The sequence below is a fragment of the Lissotriton helveticus genome, chromosome 2_1 (genome assembly GCF_964261635.1).
Source record: "Lissotriton helveticus chromosome 2_1, aLisHel1.1, whole genome shotgun sequence".
Lineage (NCBI taxonomy): Eukaryota > Metazoa > Chordata > Amphibia > Caudata > Salamandridae > Lissotriton > Lissotriton helveticus.
The window spans coordinates 1,869,653,493-1,869,676,156 of record NC_136059.1 but is presented as its reverse complement, the minus strand read 5'-3'; the positions used below and the strand labels follow the sequence as shown (position 1 = coordinate 1,869,676,156).

General features: G+C 44.7%; 1 protein-coding gene across 1 annotated transcript in view; it reads right to left on the bottom strand.

Moving 5' to 3' along the window:
- LOC144818908 (uncharacterized) overlaps window positions 1-21,999 on the bottom strand; it is a 322,331-nt gene extending 300,332 nt beyond the window's left edge. Inside the window, exon 1 of the mRNA XM_078676776.1 lies at window positions 21,862-21,999. Coding sequence (XP_078532902.1) covers window positions 21,862-21,962 — 101 coding nt within the window. The 5' untranslated portion in view covers window positions 21,963-21,999. The remainder of the gene's footprint in view (window positions 1-21,861) is intronic.
- Window positions 22,000-22,664: the final 665 nt, after the last annotated feature.

The window sequence follows — 22,664 nt, the reverse complement described above, 5'->3', positions numbered from 1 at the left end:
TTCTATACATGCTGGCGTCTCAGCCACAGTATCATTATTAAAACAGAGATACTGGTGGCCACAAATGAGAAGACAAACAAGGAACTATGTTCTAGAATGTGAAATATGTCAAAGAATGAAAGTATCAACGGTGAGACGTCCAGCTCAGACGCCCCTTCTAATCTCGGATAAACCATTAGCATGTATTTATCTAGACCACTGCGGTCCCTTGCAAAGGGATGGTAACTATAAATATATCTTGGTCGCAGTGGATTCATGCACGAGATTCATATGGATGTGGCCCCAGCGAACGGCTGACGCCAGAACTGTTATAAAAGATTTGCGAGTCTTTATCGGCACATACGCAATTGGCATGCTGCATTCGGACAATGGTCCTGCTTTTAGCTCTCGGGCTTATAAGGAGGCCATGGTCAGCATGGGCGTGCAATTGCGGTACTCTTGTCCATTTCACCCTGAGGGGAACGGAATTGTTGAAAGAAAAAACCGTGACATAAAGCAATCTATAACGGCAAAGGTATTAGGTTCGGGAGCTGGGTGGGTCAAACATCTAATAAGTGTCCAACGTAGTCTCAATAACTTGCCAAGAAATTCTCTGAAGGGATTCAGTGCGTACGAATTATTATTTGGAACTAGGATGTTGATCTCTGACCTTGATAGTCAGACTTCAGTGGTGAAAGAAAAAAGCTTTGATATCAAAGACCGTTTGGCTATTTTGCAGGACTTAAACAAAACAAGAAAAGACCTGAGCAACATAAAGTTGAAACAACAGCCAACAACCACTGAAGAACCACCACCTGTCCCAGCAAGACCTGTCTGGATTCCAAAAGTCGGGGATCTAGTCAGGGAAAAGATCGCGGTTAAGAAGGAATTTGGGCCTTCTTACAGAAAAGCAGTTCCTGTCTTGTCTGTCAACGGGACAAGATCAGTTGTACTACCGCCACTTGCTGGTAAAAAGGAGAACCGAGTTGCATCCATCGACCTGGTAAAACCACAACATGTGGCCGATAACAAACAGTAGGCCAAGTGGACTCCCAATAAGTAGCAGAACACCAAGGTTTGCTACCAGTACAGAGGTCCTAACGAAGAGGCTCATCACATTCGAAACGCCTACAGAAGAACAACAAGGACTATGCAACAATGCAATAGAACTCAGACCTCTGAAAACCCAAATAAAAACATTTAGCAGAGACACACCAATCTATAATGAAGTACCAAGTGACAATGCAAGAAACAAAATCCTGAAGCAATTGGAACAATTGACAGAACTGCATCCGGCTACTTCATCAACTTCGATGATTCCTCTGAAGGCTTCAGTGAATCAAAGACACAGCCATCATCAAAATCCTTTAAAGAAAAAGCTAAGGAACTTTTGAAACAACTGAAAGAAACATATCTGATTTCTCCATGGATTGAATTTTGGGTGGGTTTTGGTGCATTTATCCTCATACTTTGGCTCATCATGGTACTTACTTTGGGACGCTTCATTGAGGGAAAATATGCTAAAATGGACACAGCAAGTCAGAACATCAACTTGATCCTCAAACCACACACATCTTCACACGTCGAGAAAAGAGAACTTTCTTCAGCCAATTTCACAGCCAATCCGATACCTGGTGGGGTAGCCTGGGACAACACTGACTATGAAATTTATGGTCCGGTCGAGATCCTGAAATATCCACACCAAATTAAGATCTCCTTGAGTGACTTTGCAAAACCAAACTCATTTGCTGATGATTGGGACTTCGAAAGCATTAATAATATGATGTCTGACTTAGTAATGTCTGCTAAATTTACCAAACATGATTATTTGCAGGGTTCTACAAATTATGACAGTATGTATTGCTATAACCACTATGGTAATCACTTTTTACATAGATCTGCACAACCTGGAAATGTTTTAAATTATAATCAATGGGAACATTGTGCAACACCTCCAAAAGGGAGCTCAAGAACCGTTTACGACAAATATTCATATTTTTCAGGTTTTAACACAAGTAATGCTGAGACATTTTATTTTAAATTGTCAAACAAGACAGGAACCAAAACCATGATAACCAACACAAAATTGTTATATTCAGACTCATTTTTTGAACAAATGAATACTTTTGGATTTGATTATTGGGACAAAAATGTTGAATTGAAAAGTGTTTGGGGTACAAAAGAATGGCAAGTACAGGGTATAGAAGCTTTGTTTAGAGCCTGCATGATCCCAGAACAAATGATATTTTTAAATGACACTGTTCAACAAACCACCTGTCTTGGCTTAGCCAAAATCAAAGATTTTGATCTGGCCCACAGATACTAATAACTGTCAAGACAGATTCCTGAACAAAACACAAGGTTTCAAAATGAACAGGCCAGACCCTAGATATCCTCAAAGACATCACCCAGGGATAATAACCACCTACAGTGTGGGCAAATTATGCCTTCAATGGCTACAAACTTCCACACTGGCAGAAATTAAGCAACACCTAACTTTACTTACTGATGGTGCTGACTTGCGTGATTTCACTTTGGGACCATGCAAACAGCGTCAAAAGCGTTTCATAGCAGCCTCTGTATATGCAGCATACAATGAGGCCTGGAAGGTTAATCAAATTGAAACAGCAGAAAGAATACGGGAAATTGACCGTATTAATTTGGAAAAATCACTTTCTGTAGTGGTTAATGACTCTGTCCTCCAGAATCTTTTCATTGGACAGCATTGTGTCGACAGCAATCGATATATTATCGCAAGACTTACTGTTATTACAACACGGTCAGTCACAATTGCGTTCTATTGTACAGCTTGGCTGGACGTTACAAAATCTGCATTCAGGCTATGTGCCTTGGCGTTTAATCAACACAACGTCACTATTCCAAATCTTTAACCTTACTGATAGACAAATCGGTATGGCGCAAAAGGGTGCTGATTATACAATCTTGAGCATGGAAAAACTAGAAAGATTACCAATGACAATGTCAGAACGACCTGTCAGTGAATGGATAATACACAGAATCATAAATATTCCAATCTCAACCTTCAGGTTTCAATACTGCCAAAAATATATACAGGCTGGCATGTACGAGAAAATGGGAAAGGGGTACCTTAAAACAACTTGGAACCTGCCCTATTCACATGCATGTGTCAGTAATAAAGGACAGAAAGTGTTTCTTAGTGGCAACAATTGTGCGATGTCACTAAGTGGCACACTTCTGTGTAACGGAATTAGTTTGCATGGAGCCTGTGAAGGGAATTCATACAACCTTTCATGTCACCAGCAAGGCGCACCTGCAACTGAAATAGAACCATTCTTTCAAAGACTCTATAATGGGAGTTACATTCTTATTGTAGACCGCAGATGTTGTAGTCTTATGCCCGGGACTCCTTATCTAGTCACTACGACTGCGAAGGTCAAGTGCTGTGGACGCTCATTGTTCCCCAGCTCCTTCCCAGACAGGGAGGCAAGGGCATGGCCCGATTTGAAAATTACTTCTATTCGAATAGATACTTTAAGCAGAATGAAAACAGTCCTTCTTCAGACGCCTACCAGGCTCTCGTCATCAAAAGAAACGTATGATCTACAAGTCGCAAGGACGACTGCAGAGATACATACATTATTATCAACTAATTCCCCCGTACATTTCGCGGAAATCCTAAATGAAATCTTAAATATTTCTGATACCACTGGGGTCTCAAATGTATTTAAGACAGTATTTTCGATGGCATTAACACCATTCAAAGCCATACTGGGTATTTTTCCAGATTTCGTCCATTCGATTTTTGGCGGACTTCCCCTGATCCTGGGACTAATTGCAGGAATCCTATTCTTAGTCCTTATTTTTCGTTATGGCAACCCATGTCACAGACAAAACTCTTGCGACAAGGGAAGAAACAATCCTAGCCATTGGATACCGGGACCGGATATCAAAAATCCTGGGACTTTCCCGGCTTAGAGACCTGAACATGACTTGGTTTGTATCATTTCGACCAATGTGGCAAAGATGTGTTTTACCTGTATTGAGGTGTCTGCTATGCGGAGAAGAATGCGTGTTAGACACCTGTCTGACGCTACAATCGGATGCGCCGATGGATGCAGAAACATTGTTGAGCCCGATCAAGGTTCATGCTTTGTGCTGCCCTCAAAGGCTACCAATCCTGATGACGGCATTCGTGGAAGCTTCACCACTACGATTGATGGGTAGTGAAGTTCAAGATGAAAGCAGCATCGAACAGGTACGACCTTCTGTCAGTAATGCAAATCAGAATGTCAATGGAGACAATCATGCGCAAGAATGCATGATTACACCTATTTCCGAGTTAGTGGAACTTTCCCAGGAAGCTGTTGACAGTTTTTTCGAAAGCCTGAATGATATGATGTTCTCACCAGAACAGAAATAGAGACTTTTGAGCAAGCTCGCACACGGCGTTCCCTGAATTCGGCCTTCAACTTTAAAAATAAAGTCACATGAACATTTTCGCTCCAGTTCACGGACAGCAGTTTTTTCAGCAGCCCCAAATATTTTTGCATATTTTTCGGGACACTATCTTCTGCTTAAAGTAAGAACTATTCTTAGAGAACTAAGGTTTCTAAATTTTAGATAGCTTATAGACATTAGCTGCCCGCTGGCATGTTCATAAAGATATTTTATTCTGTGATGGAATGGTCTCGAAACTTTTTTCTGTAAGAAATCATTTCATGTGTAATTCTCATATACCAAATAAGCAATAATGTATACAAATGCGATTACTTTGGCATTTTTCTACAGCTTGAGTGCATACAATATATATGCCTGCAATTTTTCAGTATATTTGAAAGTTTCAAAATGCATTTATGTATTTTGGGGTGGTAAGGTATACACACTACTCTATAGTATGTTGTACTATGTTATACTATGCCTAGATTAGTAAATATGTCCATAGTTAGCGTGGAGTGGGTGTCATGTATTCCTATCGGTTCTGAATCGATCCCCCTATTCCTGACCCTATTCTAGTTAAACAAACCAACAAGTTAACTAGCAGTCAGCCCATGAGGCAGAAATTCCCCATGATGCAGATACCGTTATCTGACGCAGTCACACTACGGCACAGGAACGTGTTATCTGATTAGGTCATAACGCTTGCGATCTAATTAGACAAGCGATATTCCTCCAGCCCCTGATAAGGCATACGGAGTTCTCATAACAAATCAAACCTATGACAACCTGGGCAAAACCCTGCGGCCATTGTTTTGATTTCACCGAGAACTTTAGTAAAGAATGTGCTAACGAGCAAATCGTATGACATCTTTATTGACGTATCTATTTCCATCCTTACGTCAATCTCGGCACCTTAAAGGTATAAATATTACCGATCTTGCCATATGCAAACACACGCGTGGTGACGAGACGGAGCAGCCACACTTGCCGAAGCCGAGAGCAGAGCAGACCCCGCTGGCAGCAGCCCCGCCTTTCTGACGCGCTGAGAGACGCGCTGCTTTCTCCTGCCGAGAATCCAGCACCGGCGTTTCTGGGCAGCCCTCGCAGGCAGCCTGGAATATCGAGACCAGAGAGAGAGATACCATTCCTCATTCATCCTAACTTCCAGGTACAGAACTGAATAACCCCTCACAGAGAATTCTTTAGTTATTCACTTGGCAAAAACAAACTTAACTTAAACTGTAACTTTCTATTCCCGCCCACGTATTAGACTTAGGTCAGGTACACGGGGTAGGCGTATCTAGAAACACCAGTTGAGTACGTTTAGTCAAATGTATATGTGTATGTAATATATTTTATTCATTTTAAAACATCTTATGGCTTAGAAACCATATCAATGTTTTTACAGTATTATTTTATACTATTGCTTTTAATGTATGCACTTTACTTAACCATAAGTATTGCAATAATATCGATCCATTTCTCTTGTATGAGAAAAGAGACTGATCAATAAATAACACCTTTTTATTGAACACGCCCGTCTCTTCCTTTTCTCTACATTCTGATGAGACCAAGAATGCACGTACTGACTGAGTAAAATAATTTGCCTTTTGTTCACACGACTCTCGAGATTGACTCTTGATTAGGGGAGAGCAAAGTTGTCATGTTCTATGGTTGTCAGAAACTAAATCCCTTCTTGTCTAATCAGGGAAGTTAATTCCTCCTTGAACATTCGAGAAAGTTTCTAGCGAACTCTGAGCTACGCTGGCAAACCCAAAACTTAAGTCTAGTATCGACAGTAGTAGACCTAGTTAACGTCTGGCCTAGGCCTTTACTGCTGTAGGTATTATTCCAATGCGCAGAGCCTATTGGGAAGATAGGAACTACACTACAGTTTGCCGAAGCACCGAACTGCTGCTCGTGTTGCCACCTGCTCCCAGTAATCTACAGTGTCCCTTGCAGCTTTTTGTGAACCCGCCCGCCAGTCTCCCGCCGCTCTGCTGCTTTTTGTCAACCTAAGCGGGAGCCGCCGAGTGGAGACCGGCGAGGGGCTGGACTGCATTTCCCAGCAGCCCTGCTGGGGTTCGCGATACCTGCAAGCGCCAGGAGGCGCATATAAACAACGTCACCACTGCTGTAAGTGGGTTACCTCCTTCCTGTTTGCCGAAGCACCGAACTGCTGCTCGTGTTGCCACCTGCTCCCAGTAATCTACAGTGTCCCTTGCAGCTTTTTGTGAACCCGCCCGCCAGTCTCCCGCCGCTCTGCCGCTTTTTGTCAACCTAAGCGGGAGCCGCCGAGTGGAGACCGGCGAGGGGCTGGACTGCATTTCCCAGCAGCCCTGCTGGGGTTCGCGATACCTGCAAGCGCCAGGAGGCGCATATAAACAACGTCACCACTCCCTCGCGGGACGCCCGGGCGAAGCCCGGGCAAAGGGCGGGCCCTCTGTGGCCCTAAGAGGCCTGAAGAGACTGGACTGGGCCAGTCCCCCTGGTTGTGGGACACCATTCATGTAAGATTGTAAATCCTTCGTATTTCAGGAGCTACTGTTGGTAATGTCAGTTATCATGAATACACCACCTTCAACTATTGCCCCGGACAAATTAGGGGTTTTGTTGAATGGTACTCTTGACAATTATTTTACTAAAACTGCCTTCGAAAGTACCAGAGTTCTATCCTTAGCAGAACGCCGGGACGACCGCCGCCGTTCCATAGAACGGATCAAGAATAGGGCATTATCTGAACCAATTCCTGATGTCACAACAGCTAATGATTTTTGTGCTGACACTATGGATGCCACATTAATTGAGGCCAGTGTGCCCATATTGTTAAGGGAATGTTTAGCACCCTCCATTGATTCAACGCACACAGATTCAGTACCTGCCCCCCTTGATTCTTCTAGTACTCACGATGCAACAAAAGTAATGATTTCACCAACACCAAGGCCCGGGAAGATAGTAAGAGGAAAAACAATGCGACCAATGCCATATAAAATCCATGGCCCACCGCCAACCAAAAAGAGACGCAAAAGACTGGACCCAACAAAGCCCAAACTAAGTCACTCTGAATTTGGGAAAAAGTCTACTCCCACTACCATTGAAGTAACGGAAACTATGGCTGTGAAGGGAGCTGCAGAGTCAGTGTTAGACCCTTCAGCTCTCTTATTACCGACACCACATTTGGCCACTAAGCACAATATTGAACATGCCATAAATGTTGAAGAGTCCCTACCTACTCCCACTAGTAATTTACTAGATAGTATAGAACAAATTGTAAGGAGTTATACATTAGCCATAATTGAAAGATTAAAAAGAGTGGAGACAAGACTAGAGAAAATAGAAGCGGACCTGGTCATACATGATAAATCGGCTAGGGCCTTAGGAAACAAGGGTCCATTAATTGTACCGATCCCCAGCAGACCCTCTACTTCGACCCATGTTACTACAACGAATGTAGCAGTGGCAACATCTACCACCACCACTCCTTGTCATAATTTGAAAATAGCCACTCCAGCTGCAACTAAAAACCAGCCCACAGGCACACTACCCAAACCAAACCAGAGTCAAATAGTTAAATAAATTTTACCTGTAGCTTCGAACTATACTTCTGATATCCCTGTTAACAACAATCAAGCAAGGGAATTGGGTAACTCATTAAATGGGCTACCTAGAATGGAAGGGGAAGAAGCCAGACATATAAGAGGGGTCCAAGGCAGGAGACCACCCACAGAACTTCCACCAGAAGCTGTTCCCTATGTGGTGGTACTCACTGGGGTACCAGCACTGTCTGGAAACAAGCGGGAAGGTTTTCTCCAACTTAAAAACAAAATAATGCATTGGTTAATTTTACATAGACCAAAGGCCAGCAATATTAATGGTGAAATAATCCACGTACGACGGTTGCCTTGGTTAGGAGGAAGACCGAAGGACATAGGGGGAGACGTGGTTGTGGTGAATTTCAGAGACAAAAATGCGGTACAATATATACTATCCTGGCCACATGGTAATGAAAACAGTTGTATCATACCCCGTCCACTGACTTACTTTTATCCAAGATCCATAGTATTTCCAAATAAACCGGTAACTAGCAATGCTCTCTTGGATTATCACTCTTTTCTCAACCAGGAGCCTGCTAGGAACCTTGTTCATATGTACCATCCAGTATCTGCCCCTGTCTTACCTGGGTGGAACACCATACCCCCAAGATGTAATACAAGTGAATATAGAAGAACATCTCACATCATCCCATTCACGCCACTGGAGACATCGAACAGGTTTAATGTCTTCGGTGGTTTGGATGAATGTGATTGAAGTTTAAGGAACAGGGAGGTAGCTAATGGTGGTGCAAACCATAATACTGATGGAGCTATGGAGGAAGAAGGAGGTAAATCCCCGAGGCCAGTCAATTCTGTTACTGTAATTGGTGGCGGAACCAATTGCAGTTTGTCTTCACTTACAATAGTTGGTAATAGCGGGTCAAAGGAAGGGCATCCCCTGATTACATTAGTCACATGGAATGTGGCGGGGGTGCGTGCAAAAATATGTGACCCAGATTGGAATAGATACATGAACACCTTCGATATCTGCGTGCTTCAGGAGACATGGTCCACGAATCAGGTCCATAGAGTGGGATACAAAACATACCAAATAGAGGCTGTCCCTTCACCAAGAGGCAGAGCTGCAGGAGGCCTAATAATATGGATCAGTGTTTCTATTAATATCGGTATAAAGATCTTAAACACTGATTCCTTAGGAATATTAGGTTTGGAAAAAACTACAGAGGACAAAAGAGTGATTAACCTCATAAACGTGTATAACAGTCCTCATCCAACCTATAAGGTGTCGCCATGTATCGAAAAATTGGAGAGTTTTATGGGCACCCTAGAGCCTGACGCAAGTGTAATCTTATGTGGGGATATGAACTGTAACTTTGAACCGATCTCGGGCATGGTCAACCTGTATGAAGACGAGGACGTGGCCAACGGGATACCACTTCTGACTGATAAAGGAACTGTTACCGGGACCACACTAGCCCTTCAGATCACTAGGTTGCTCACAAGTTATGGCCTGAGGGCTTGCAATGGGCGCATGCCTTCTGATAGCCTGAAAGCACCCACCTTTAATAGGTGAAATTATAAAAGTAATCTTGACTATGTTATTGTTTCGTTTGACTCGTGGCAATATACAGTTGATTTAAAAGTTACTGAGAGATCTGATAGTGACCACTACCCCCTTGAAACCAGCTTTCTTAAAAATTTACTAAAGGGGCAGGGTAACTTAGAGGGTGGTGTTATAAATGTACAGCTACCAATACCAGACAACATTATTGTTAGCAATAACAGAAGGGCTGTTAAATGGGCATACATATTGGAAAGGGAGGATCTCTTATCTAATATCTATTGCACTTTGGCAAATACATTTGAATCCTACTGTCCGTCTGGAAGTGAACCTGGGGAATTCATCAATTTACACAAATCCTTTTTCAGCCAATTACTAGTCCTTTTAACAAAAAAACTAAAAAAAGGGACTGGTATTGTAAATGCTAAACCAGTTGGGAAACCATGGTATAACAAAGAATGCCGTGTTGCCAAAACTGCTTTGATTGAGGCAATTAAAAGAAAAAGTTCCGCAGAAATTAAAGACAAAAGGAAATTATATAATATAATATTGGCAAAAGCAAAAACCTCTTGGGACGATGGAATATGGTCCAGTATGTTACAAGCAGCAAAAACTAATGATCAAAGGCACTTTTGGGAGTTAGTGGCCAAGGGAAACAAACGCGAGAAAGGCTCAAGAGAGGTCTTTTTAGATGAGGCAACGTGGGTAAAACATTTTACCAACTTGTACGCAGCTAAAACAAGCGAGGTTGCTCAGGCGGAAGAATCATTCTCTCTTCAGCCAGCGAACTCACACCCACTGGTTGTCTTTGATTTACACGAAACTGAGTTAGCAATTGCTACAGTCAAACAAGGGAAGGCACCTGGACTTGATAAAATTCCAGGTGATCTTTATTTGCATAACATAGATGTCTGGGCACCATATCTGAACCATTTATTCAATGCTATTGCGGCTGGTGATCATATGCCAGAAACTTGGGATGGTGCAGAAATTATCACTATTTTTAAAAAGGGGGATAGAGGCGATCCAGACAATTATCGTCCCATTAGTCAAAAAATATATGCCAGGCATATATTAAATCGTATCAATACGTGGTTAGACGAAAAATTAGTTTTATCAAAATATCAGGCAGGGTTCAGAGAAAAAACTGGGACCATAGATCAGGTTCTAAGGTTATGCTGCCTGTATTGAAAATATGTTATCATCCGCAAGGGCCACTTGTATGTGACCTTTGTAGATTTACGAGCAGCATTTGACCTAATTCCCCGTGACCTGCTCTGGAAATCCTTGGAACAACAGGGACTTTCCGGGGAACTCTTAAAGCTGGTGATGGGCCTTCACCAGGAAAACTATGCTAAGGTCAGGTGGGGCCCTAACGGGGAACTTACAGACCCAATCCCAATAAAAAGGGGAGTACGCCAGGGATGCGTACTCGCTCCCACACTCTTTTCCCTTTTTGTTAATGATATTGCGGTTTATATGGAGGACTGTGACAATGATTCGCCTTGATTGGGAGGGGAACGTGTACCGTCCCTTCTCTTTGCGGACGACACGATCCTCATTTCACAGACTCCATGGGGACTTCAGATTCTACTAGACAGGTTCCAGCAATATTGTACCTTAAAAGGCCTAGAGATCAACACAAAAAAACCCAAATATATGGCACTAAGCCCCCACAAAGTTTTTAAAAATATCTAATGTTAAATGGTCATAAGCTTGACTATGAACAGAGCTTCACATACTTAGGAGTATTATTAGATTCAACCATGGGATGGAGATCTCAGCTAGAAAAATCTAAAATAGTGTTTAAACAAAATTGTCTCCCAATATTAAAAAGACACAATAAGTGCGTGAACAAGGCAGTAACCCCAGCAATAGAGATTTTTAGGTATAAGGTCCAATCAGCTGTCTTGTACGGGGCGGAACTCTGGGGACCAGTTTGTAAGAAGACATTTGAAACACTGGAAAATAAGTTTATCAGGGGACTACTAAAAGTTCCCATTAACACCCCACTGGTACCATTATTTTTAGACCTAAACATCAAGCACACTGACCATCATGCAATGTTGAGACCACTATTATTATGGGTTAGATTATGGACAGCACCCGAATTGATCGATTATAAAAGAGGGTTGAAAGAAGTTCTGGACCTAGATAGTGGTAATCGAATTTATTGGTTTAAGCATGTAAGAGTGTGGTTATCCAAATTAGGACTAGCACACTTTTGGAGTGAGCCGGAGTCCTTAATTATGGCTTCCAAGAAAATTGTTAAGTTATCCTTTTGGTCTTATGCAAGCCATGATTCTGCGTATGTTAGGACTCACGGCCCATTAACCGAAACATTCTTAATGGTCAAAAACGTGGCGTGTTTTGAAACATTTCTTGATGAGGTCCAGCCGCCGCTGGCTAAAACTCTGTACCTAAAATTCAGATATGTGATACTGAGAACCAAAGTCACAGATAAACACTGGGGGAAGATAAACAGCGATTACTGCACTTTATGTTCCAATAATATAAGGGAAGATGATTTACACATATTGTTCTTTTGTCCTAGTTACAGTATACCTAGGAAAAAATGGATAAAGCCATTATGTTATATTATTGGCTCTAGTTCCCACAAAGAAGCTGGCAGAATTTTAAAAACAGATACAAGCCAAGCTATTGTGTTTGGAATTAGTAGATTTCTTCTGGCTGTAAATTTTATTAGAGTAAAAATGTCTCTTCCCTTTTAAATTGTACTCAATTTGGACCTGTTCAAACCACATATTATGTTTTTAGCTTTATAGGTTGTAATTTTAAAATTCTATGCCCTGGATGTTATAAATGTTGACTTGATTTAATGTCGTTTTAACAATTGTATAATGTTTTTTTAAACTATTTATTAAATACTGTGATAATTCTTGACCTTGATAGATTGTCCTAAAAAGATGACACTTAGCATTGATTACTGGTTTATTTGGCATGGTATAATGAATTTTCTTTTATTATGAATCATTGTATATCTTTTATGTTGCAATGCAACGAAATAAAGATTTTTTTAATTGAATTGAGAAACTAATTTGTTCTGGTTAGGACAAAGCACGTGCCTTAGAGGGCTTGATTATGTATAAGCAAGCTATGTTGGAAGTAATACTTATCACACACAATAAAAGTCCAAAACCAAGGTGTTTGCAATGTATTGCCTATTCTGACTTTTTGGGGAATAACATAGACATTTTGGCGCTTTTGGTCAAACTCTGCATGTTCCGATAAATAACAGGCCTTTCCCACTCCATTAAAATCCAGCCTGTCGAAATTTGAGAAGAGCGCGAACGTCAGCACACCTGGTATTCATCAAGTGCAAAAAACATCCCAGCGCTAATAAGTGAGATCCTGCGCAAACAGCTATTTGAATGCGACACATCTTCGACCCTTAAAAGTGATTAATTGGCATTTACATTTACATCTGTCTCAGTGGCAAAGGTCAAAACACGCGTTCGATGCCACATTCCTGGGGCGCTTAGTAGAGCAGAGAAGTACACCTATGCGATGTGTGGGAGACAGTGCCACCCATCGCCACTTTCGCTCATCCGACGTGTGGGCCAATGGAGTGCACTCTGTGGTGCAGTAAAGGGACCACACTGAATGAAAAGGGGGGGCCCTCGGCCCCCCCGCACGCATGGCGGCGCGGCGACCGTCTCCCCCCCATTCTCCTTTGTTGTCTCTCGGTGGTGGGGACGGGCCCTGGGGGGCGCGACCCACCACCGATTGGCCGGCGGCCTCCCTGACCCGGATACCAGGTAAAAGGTCCGGGTCAGGGGGGGCGGGCTATAGGAGGGGCGGGCCGGGGGGGGGGGCGTGCCCCCCCCGCCTGGCCCCTGGAGAATAAAGAGGTGGGGAGCGCCCAGGAGACCCCCTTGTCCCTGGACGCTCTCCCACAGCACCGTGTGCCCCGCGCTCGGGGCTTCTTTGTTTTTTAATTTGTTTTCCCCCTTTCTTTTTCAGGCAAGCTGTTCCGGGAGCCGGCCGCGTGGAGCCAGCCGCTTCTTTGTTTTTCTTTGTCTCCGGGCGTGCGAGGTGGGGGTTGGAGTGAGACCCCGAGAAAGTTGAAATTCTCCGGAGACCCGTAGGATGGGCAGAGCCTTACCGCGACTGCCACGGTCCCCGCGCTCGGGGCGGAGTAATTGTCTCCTTTTTGTTTCCCTGCAGGGTTGATAGCCAGGACGGCTGGACGGTTCTCCCTGGGGGCGATCAAGGGATTTGGAACAAAGGAGGCGGCAGGACGGGCAACTCGGACCAGGGACAGGGCCCAGGAAGAAACACCGGATGAGCATCGCCGGTGGGCGGCTGGACGGGCAGTGCATGGCTGCTGCAGGCGGAACGGAGGTAATTAAATTGAAAGGAAGCAAGTGAAATGGGTAACATTCGAAATTTGCCGTTTTAACGCAGCTTTCAGGACCCACGTTTGGATACTTATGATTACTTCAAGGTATTGTGAATGCTCGCTGAATGCAGGTGTTTCGCTCTGTTTACTAATCAACGCAGCTTTCAGGACCCACGTTTGGATACTTATGATTATTTCAAGGTATTGTGAATGCTTGCTTAATGCAGGTGTTTCACTCTATTTATTAATCAACGCAGCTGTCATGACCCACGTTTGGGTTCTTATTATTACTTCAAGGTATCGTGAATGCTACAGGCCCCTAAAGTGCTCAGGGATAAATGTGGAGCGCACGCTGTTTTACAGGCCCCTAAAGTGCTCAGAGATAAATGGGGAGCGCACGCTGTTTTACAGGCCCCTAAAGTGCTCGACACCAGGAGGCAGGGGCTGCGCGGCGCTCATTAAGGCTCAGTCAATATTTAAGTAGGCGAGGGTCCACGTTCAGGAAGTAACTGTTTTCTGGTGTGATAGTTCTTTCTCAGACCAAATCAGATGTATTGAAGAAACATAACAATTGTCCTTAGGTATCACTTCTCCCCGCATAGCTGAAATTGTGGGTGTATCTGTCTTCGTCTGAATAATGTCTGTGTAGGCCGCTGTTTTGTTTTACCTGCATACTGAACAGTAGAGGTTACTGGCAGACAGCACGGCAGAGAAGGTCATGTTTTTCTGAACAGGGGATTGAACGGGGAGCGCGATAAAGCCTAGAATAGTCCATCAGCGTAGCACTGTAACCTCTTTTTTATTGCTGAGCCCCTATTGAGGCTTTCTACTGGTTGTTCCATTTCTAATTAATGAAGCATTTGATTAATCCTTAATCATGCAGCCTCCGCTCCACAATAACGTTGCCATTTGCAAGAATGGAAATGTATTTGTTCTACACAATTTTAAATCAGTGCCTTCAGCACAAGTTAAATGGTTTGCACTGACACCTAAATGTGCTGCCTTTACCCATGCATGTCCGAAAAGTGTAGTTTAACAAACTAAAGCTGGCTAACAAAAATGTTGATTATGCCAATTTGATAGAAATACTTTGGGATGCAGTAAAGATCAGTGGCGCTTCGGAACTTTGAAAGTGATTGGGAGTAGTACTAGCCAGGGGTTCGCCATTCTTTTCAAAATGTCTCTTGAGAGTTCCACATATGTTAAGTAAGGGTGGGCGGTGAACCCCGCTCATCTAGCTGAGCTTGCAAAGTTTTTATTACTCCGCCAATCCGCTTGGATCGCGGAGTTCGGGAAACAACCCTACCTCCTGTGTAACGTAACAGAATTTATTGGTGCCAGCCCAGCGTGTCTGTGGGGTCGTAATACACCGGATTCCTGCTTTTGTGTCTGATCATCACACTACGGTCGTTACACATAGAGTTTCAGGATGTAAATTTGTTAAAAGTTAACACTGTTTGTTCACAGTGAGTCATTTGGGTTTTTATACTTGTATGCCTGAGCTTAATTTTGTGATCTGTGTACATTTTGTCCAGGGCTGGGCTTATGTTGGTATTTTCTGTGGCAGGGAGGCAGAGTGATGCACCCCCATTTTGTAGATGAATGTCTGGATTTCTCGTATAAAACTAAATGGAGGGAAGATTTGGTTTCACTCCAGACCAACGTTAATACACTAGAAAGGAATTACTCACAATGACATTTCTGTGCGCACTGCTACGATTATAATCACAGATCAGATTGTATGGAATATACAGTTTGGAACGATCAGATGTTTAACAATAGAACACGATGCACATAAAAGCAATATCTATGTTAAATTGGCAAAACTTACTAAGTATCTGCCATACAAATGATGGACTAACAATAGTCAATTCAACTCTTTTTGACGCAAGTTATAATTCAAGTTTCTAGCTGGAAATATTGTTTACTGCGGAATACTTCAATTTAATTTGGTTGAACATTTAACTTTTGCAACTTTGAGTAAATTACGGTTTACTGCATTTTTAAAGAAAATGTTTCTGAATGATCTGAAATGTCACACCAATGTTGAGCTTCGGAGACATACTAGATCAATATCTATGAATATCATAATATGACATATTAAGGTAACATGTTTAATAATTTTCTCGAGCATGCAGGTGAATGATTACGGTAAAAATATAGCTTGCTTGAATGTTTTCAGGCCGCTGCAAAAAATTTGCATCTTCATGTGATTTTGTATCCCAAAGGACAAGATTTCACGCAATTTGCAATGTCATCATGTGGATTGGCTAAGGGCACATAAAACAGGATTTGACACTCTGCAATAGTGGGGCTGTGCTGTCACAACAAGGCAGCTGGGCTGTGATATATTATTGTGTTATATGGATACATTAAGGTTATTGGGGGGCATGCTGCTGCCTTTCTAGCCGAAATTAGACTTGTACCTTAACAGTTTCTCTCACCAGTAACCAGTCTAACACAAATTTGGTCAAGTAACACTGCCCCAGGTTTTCAACTTTTAAGAGTCCAGTCAGCCCAAAACTGTGGCACTTACTCTATCTTAAATTAGCACCGGCAGTATTCACTGTATCCAACTGGATCGCATCCACGTGCTGGGGGGGATTCATCAATATGGAGCTTGGGCTTTTTAAAAAAAGGCTCGGGTTGTGCTTTTTAGTAGAATTCACAAGGCAGGCGCAGCTCCCTGATGGGACGGGCCCCACCATGGGTTGTGGGTTATCCAAAAGGTGCTCTGTCGGCGCTCAAGACTTCAGGTCATTCAGTTGATGATTTCAGTTTGGGAACACTCATTGTCTAAATTAGAGCTCACGCTACGTGGGTTACATTAAAAATTTCACCTGGAGAATCAGATGGATGTTGACATTCCTGGGCTGCTTCATTGATGTCCTCTAGGCACTGGCAATACTTTATCCAAGCCATGGTTGCTGCTGATTTCTCTTACGCAAGGAACAGCTATTGACATAAGTCAAATTTTGACACTATAGAACGACTATAATTGGTGTCTGCTAGGTGATAGGTAGAACAATCATGGAATCACTTGCGAATAGGGATACCATCTTCTCTTGGGGTCAACCTGGGGATTAACGACATCTAAAGGTAGGGCTTGACGAGGCTGAGAAAGCAAGTTTCCCAGGTCCCACTCTCCTGTGCAAGCCAAAGCGGAAAGCCAAACAATGTACTTATTCCATTGTGGGGGTAATAACCATAGGAGGTGCTGTTCACTATTCTAGGGGGGACATTGCACCAGTCCAATCACTGCACCTGTCCAAACGACCATTCATGGATGATAGGTTGAAGTTAACATTATTGGTAAGCTATCCTGGGGTTAGCTGTACTGCGTGCAGCCTTCAGGCTAAGTCTTGAGGGAAGATAGAGCAGCTTGTTTTACCAGTCTTTAATTTCATGAATGAGTAAATGAAAAAGAACAGGTGTATAACAATAAATATATGTAGCTGTAAGAAACACACCCCTTGAGTTCAGTCAGTAAACTTAGTTAGCACACAAGTAAACTGTCACAATATACGTGAGCCTATGAGGCGAATAATTACAGTGTGAAAACTTATATAGCACACAGTAATTTAGCACCATATACGTTGAGCCCTAGGGGTGTACCAAAGCCATATATTAATAATATGGTGGGAGAACCACGAACGGCATTGAGACAGGGCCTAGAGCCTTTAGAAAGACTACTTGGGGTCCTGATAATGATACACACCCTGATGTCACACCTAAAAGGTGCCTGAGAGCCGAGTTGCGGCAATCCCTTAGTTCTGTGGATGCATGTGATCATGTCCGGTTGGCTGGGATGATATTTTCCAAGAGCCAAAGTGGCGAGCGGAAAAGGTCCTTGGGCCAGCGTATGGCCTGGCGGAGTTAGGGCTGTGCTAATTCTTTTAGCTAAAGACTGTGATGCTGCACTGTTAAGTAGACTGTCTTGTTTCTTACACATAGAGCCTAGGCATAAAGACGTGGGTAGAAAACCAGGATTAAGAGGCGATGTTCTCGCCTGCAGCACAACTTTCTTGTGTAACAATGGTTGTGAAAATAGGAAGCCAATTTTACAGCCTAACAGGGTTAGGGTGGCGCTGATCCTATGCTTAACGACATAGATGCTGCACTAGCAAACAGACAAACTGAGGCTATGCTTAACACTTACTGTCGACATGGTTATGGGTAGTAATCGGGCACTAAGATTATCGAAAACTTAGCGACTGATGGTGATGTAAGTCTAACGCGTGTACAACAGTTATTGCCGGAAACACTAATGGTGTGTCTCTATCTTCCCAATTTATGTATGACCGGGTCCATGGTGGATACCTGGAGTGCTCCACATCACAACAGCTGCAGCTGGTGGACGGCACAAGGGATGCTTACGTCAGTCACGGCTGGGTCCATGGCGGATATCTGAGGAGTGCTTCACACCGCAACATCAGCAGCGGGTGGACGTCTAAAGGGAAGCATACGTCGAGGAAGAGGACACCAAGGGCCCAAGTATTGCGGGCAGGTGTAAGTGCTACCCATCCCCTAAGGTGGAGGTGGGAATTTGTCACCCAAGTTTTTCTTGGTCTTTTCCTGGTTCTTGCAGTTTCTCAAAGCTGCCACGCAGGGGAGGAACTCATCACCAGAAGTTGAGGAGCTACAATGTGCCAGCACAAGCAACAGGCTGGACGCAGGACAGGGAAGAGTTGGTTTGTGGGTCTGTGCCATGGTCAGTTCAGGAACTTCTTTCAGGGACTTTTAGCTCAGCAGCCCGACCCCCTGTCAGTGGTGATACTTCACCTAGGGGGGACTGAATTGGCCAATCTGGGGAGGCGAATACTCATTGATGGGTTCATCTCCACTGTGGGTGGGTCTTCAGGACTTGCCCGGGTGGCACAGTAGTAGGGTCTCAACTTATCCCGTGGTGGCAAGGACCCGGTCAGGGCGTTGAATCACTCGATAAAGAGGATCAACGCACAGTGGGACAAATTATTTCAAGCCCCCCTCGGTTCCAGATGATCCAACATGGGTGTATTTGTCCTGCCTGGTGAGGGGAGTCCATTTGACGGAGGAAGGAAGGGGCCTGTGGTCTGTTGATGTCAGGGCCTGGTTGGAAGGTTTTGGCTAAAGTGAGAACTTTCTAGGGTAGGTCTAGGCAGGGGGAGGCCAGATCGTCGGTTAACAATGCTGGCCTGTGGCGGTAAGGTCATTATCGGTGAGCACATATTTGAGGTCTGAGGGGGCGGGCATCATCTTATGGAGGTTCCCGCCCAGGGGGAGGGGCCTGCAGGCCACTCTCAGAACTCCAGGGGCAAGGTAATGGATGCTGCAAAGCAAAGGAGCGCGGGTAGGAGTAGTTCACGCTTTCCTTAGGCTGGTAGCCACCCCGCGCGCGTGGACTCATGACGCCACCGGCGCAGAGTAAGGGCCCTCCTTTAGTGGGTAAATGGAGTTCAGGGCGTAGACCGGGCAATTCCCGGGGTAACACTGCGCATGCGCACGTCTCTAGGGGAGGCGCAGCTTGTAGGACCTGACACCGGTAGTGACCTTGCCATATGGCCAGAAATGTACAAAAATCAAGATGAGGATGTTAGTCTCGGTTAGGAAACAACATGTATTAGAGTTTTGTTAAGGTCAGGCTCTCAAACTTGTTGACAATAATTTTGTAACTAATGTCCTGCTGATTTTTGTACAAATTGTTGATCATGCAATTAAAACCTTTTTTAATTTCATATCTTAATAAATACGGCCGGGCGACTAGCGCCCGCCTTCCAAAGAGTAAAGAAGTCTCGTGTCCACGTTTCTGGGTGTTGGGTGCCGGTTTGGGGGGGAGGCGGCAGCTAGTCGCTGACCATGTGAAAAGGGGGGCCCTCGGCCCCCCCGCACGCATGGCGGCGCGGCGACCGTCTCCCCCCCATTCTCCTTTGTTGTCTCTCGGTGGTGGGGACGGGCCCTGGGGGGCGCGACCCACCACCGATTGGCCGGCGGCCTCCCTAACCCGGATACCAGGTAAAAGGTCCGGGTCAGGGGGGGCGGGCTATAGGAGGGGCGGGCCGGGGGGGGGGCGTGCCCCCCCGCCTGGCCCCTGGAGAATAAAGAGGTGGGGAGCGCCCAGGAGACCCCCTTGTCCCTGGACGCTCTCCCACAGCACCGTGTGCCCCGCGCTCGGGGCTTCTTTGTTTCCCACCCACCATCCCTTAGAACAAAGTTTTGTGGCATTCTTTATGTCCGGTTTAATGGTAAGTTTGCGAAGGTACTGTCCACATGTATTACATGGTAATAGGAATGGATCTGTCGGTATATTTTGATGATGATGTATGTTTAGGAATTTTTCCCCCTTTTTTCGCGAATTATGTGTAAAGTACTTTTTTCTTGGATGCCAAGTGTCTTTAGGCCTTTTTTCCCTTTGTAGCTGTACGATAATGCTGTTATTTATTAGCCAGTGTAGCTGTCCTTTAGAATTTTTTCCATAGGTCGTCGTATTTATTAGGTATGGGGCATGCGGTAAGGTCATTATCGGTGAGCACATATTTGAGGTCTGAGGGGGCGGGCATCATCCTATGGAGGTTCCCGCCCAGGGGGAGGGGCCTGCGGGCCACTCCCAGAACTCCAGGGGCAAGGTAATGGATGCTGCAAAGCAAAGGAGCGCGGGTAGGAGTAGTTCACGCTTTCCTTAGGCTGGTAGCCACCCCGCGCGCGTGGACTCATGATGCCACCGGCGCAGAGTAAGGGCCCTCCTTTAGTGGGTAAATGGAGTTCAGGGCGTAGACCGGGCAATTCCCGGGGTAACACTGCGCATGCGCACGTCTCTAGGGGAGGCGCAGCTTGTAGGACCTGACACCGGTAGTGACCTTGCCATATGGCCAGAAATGTACAAAAATCAAGATGAGGATGTTAGTCTCGGTTAGGAAACAACATGTATTAGAGTTTTGTTAAGGTCAGGCTCTCAAACTTGTTGACAATAATTTTGTAACTAATGTCCTGCTGATTTTTGTATAAATTGTTGATCATGCAATTAAAACCTTTTTTAATTTCATATCTTAATAAATACGGCCGGGCGACTAGCGCCCGCCTTCCAAAGAGTAAAGAAGTCTCGTGTCCACGTTTCTGGGTGTTGGGTGCCTGTTTGGGGGGGAGGCGGCAGCTAGTCGCTGACCATGTGCAACATAGGCTGCAGCCTGCAGCTGTTCAGCCAGACTCCTGATCACGTGAAAGTGGAGACTGCCGAACGGGTGGAATATGGAGCAGCCACCCACGAGCATCGTTTGCTCATATATTAGGAACTGACCTAACGAACAGTGAGGCATATTAACAAGAAATGACGGTCAAATTATCGCCATTTTAGCGGCAGAAAACTGCCGCTAAAGCGGCGATAATGGGCTTGATAATATGCCCTTGAGAATTCCCATAGAAGCCCATGATCTGGTGTCAACATGGGCTTCTATTGGAATTCTCTACGGCATATTATCAAGCCCACGGCATATTATCAAGCCCATTATCGCCGATTTAGCGCCAGTTTTCTGCTGATAAAACGACGATAATTTTAACGCTGTGCTTGATGATATGCCCCAGTATCTTTTAAGCAAATGTGATTCAGTCACATCGTTCATGAAACCTTTGGACAAGCCTAGCTTTGCTAAACTTCAGGCGGGAACTGATTATGAAGATGTTTTTCAAAAGTATTCTGCATAATTCAAATCAGGAGGGTGTAGGTGCAGCAGGTGGAGCGGTACCGGGGCAAGGGCCTAAGGGGGTGAATGAATGAATGAGAAATATATAAAGCGCAAACTTCTACCCGAGGGCGTCTTGGCGCTGCACCGTGGTCATGTCTGTATGTTGCTACACACCTGCCAGTAGGACGAGGAGGGTGTTCTCCTTTCTGGCATTAGGGCCCCCTGCACCCTGCCTTGCTACGTCACTGACTCGATGTTTTATTTATACAGGCCTCTAAGCGGCACCATCACGCGACCCCAGGGGAACTTCATTCTGTAAGTAAACCTCACCCATCTGGAGACTTGATCAGCGACTCTTTGCTCTTGTCATACTCTTCCGTGTCGGATTCGTCGTCCACGAGCACATATTTCTCCTTGCATCCTTCCATCATCTTGAAGGCTCTTGAACAGGTAGTCGCTTCACTCTCTCTGCTCTGAAAAGCCGCTCCTATCTTCGTTACTGGCCCTTGGCCGTCCGGTCCCGCTGAGCGCCTCAACCCTACGGGCCCTTCACGCAGCGCTGTGTGAGCAGGGACAGGCCTCTGGTGAATGAATACCTGCCGAAACGCCGTGTTTTGTTCTCAGCCTGCTGCCCGCCCCTCCTTGAGAGCAGCCTCCCCTCCCTGGCACACCTGGGAAGCAGCCTGGGAGAGGGCAGGTTTTGGCTTTCAGCAGGAGGAGATTTGGGTTTTCAGATGGATTGTGAAAGAAGGCCTGTGATTCATACCTACACATAATTTCCCCTCTCCGGTTTCTCCTGCCTTCAATGCTTTATTTAATTAGAAATGGTCTGCACAAACCGAAAAGGAGGGGGCATTTTGCCAGGCTCGAAAAGGCCTGTCAGCTTTCAGGGCTGTCATTCCTTGCTGTCTGTGGAATGTTTGGGGGTCTTGAGTGAAAGAAGTGTATTTATTGCTTACAGGATAACCTTGAATAATAATAATAATAATCCACATTTGTAAAGCGCACAATCACCCGTAAGGGTCTCTAGGCGCTGGGGGCCGTCGGAAAGATTAAGCAAGCTATTGCCCAGAGTCACAATGTGAATGAAATGTGCAGAACAACGAAAATATATTCCGCAAACTTCTGAATCT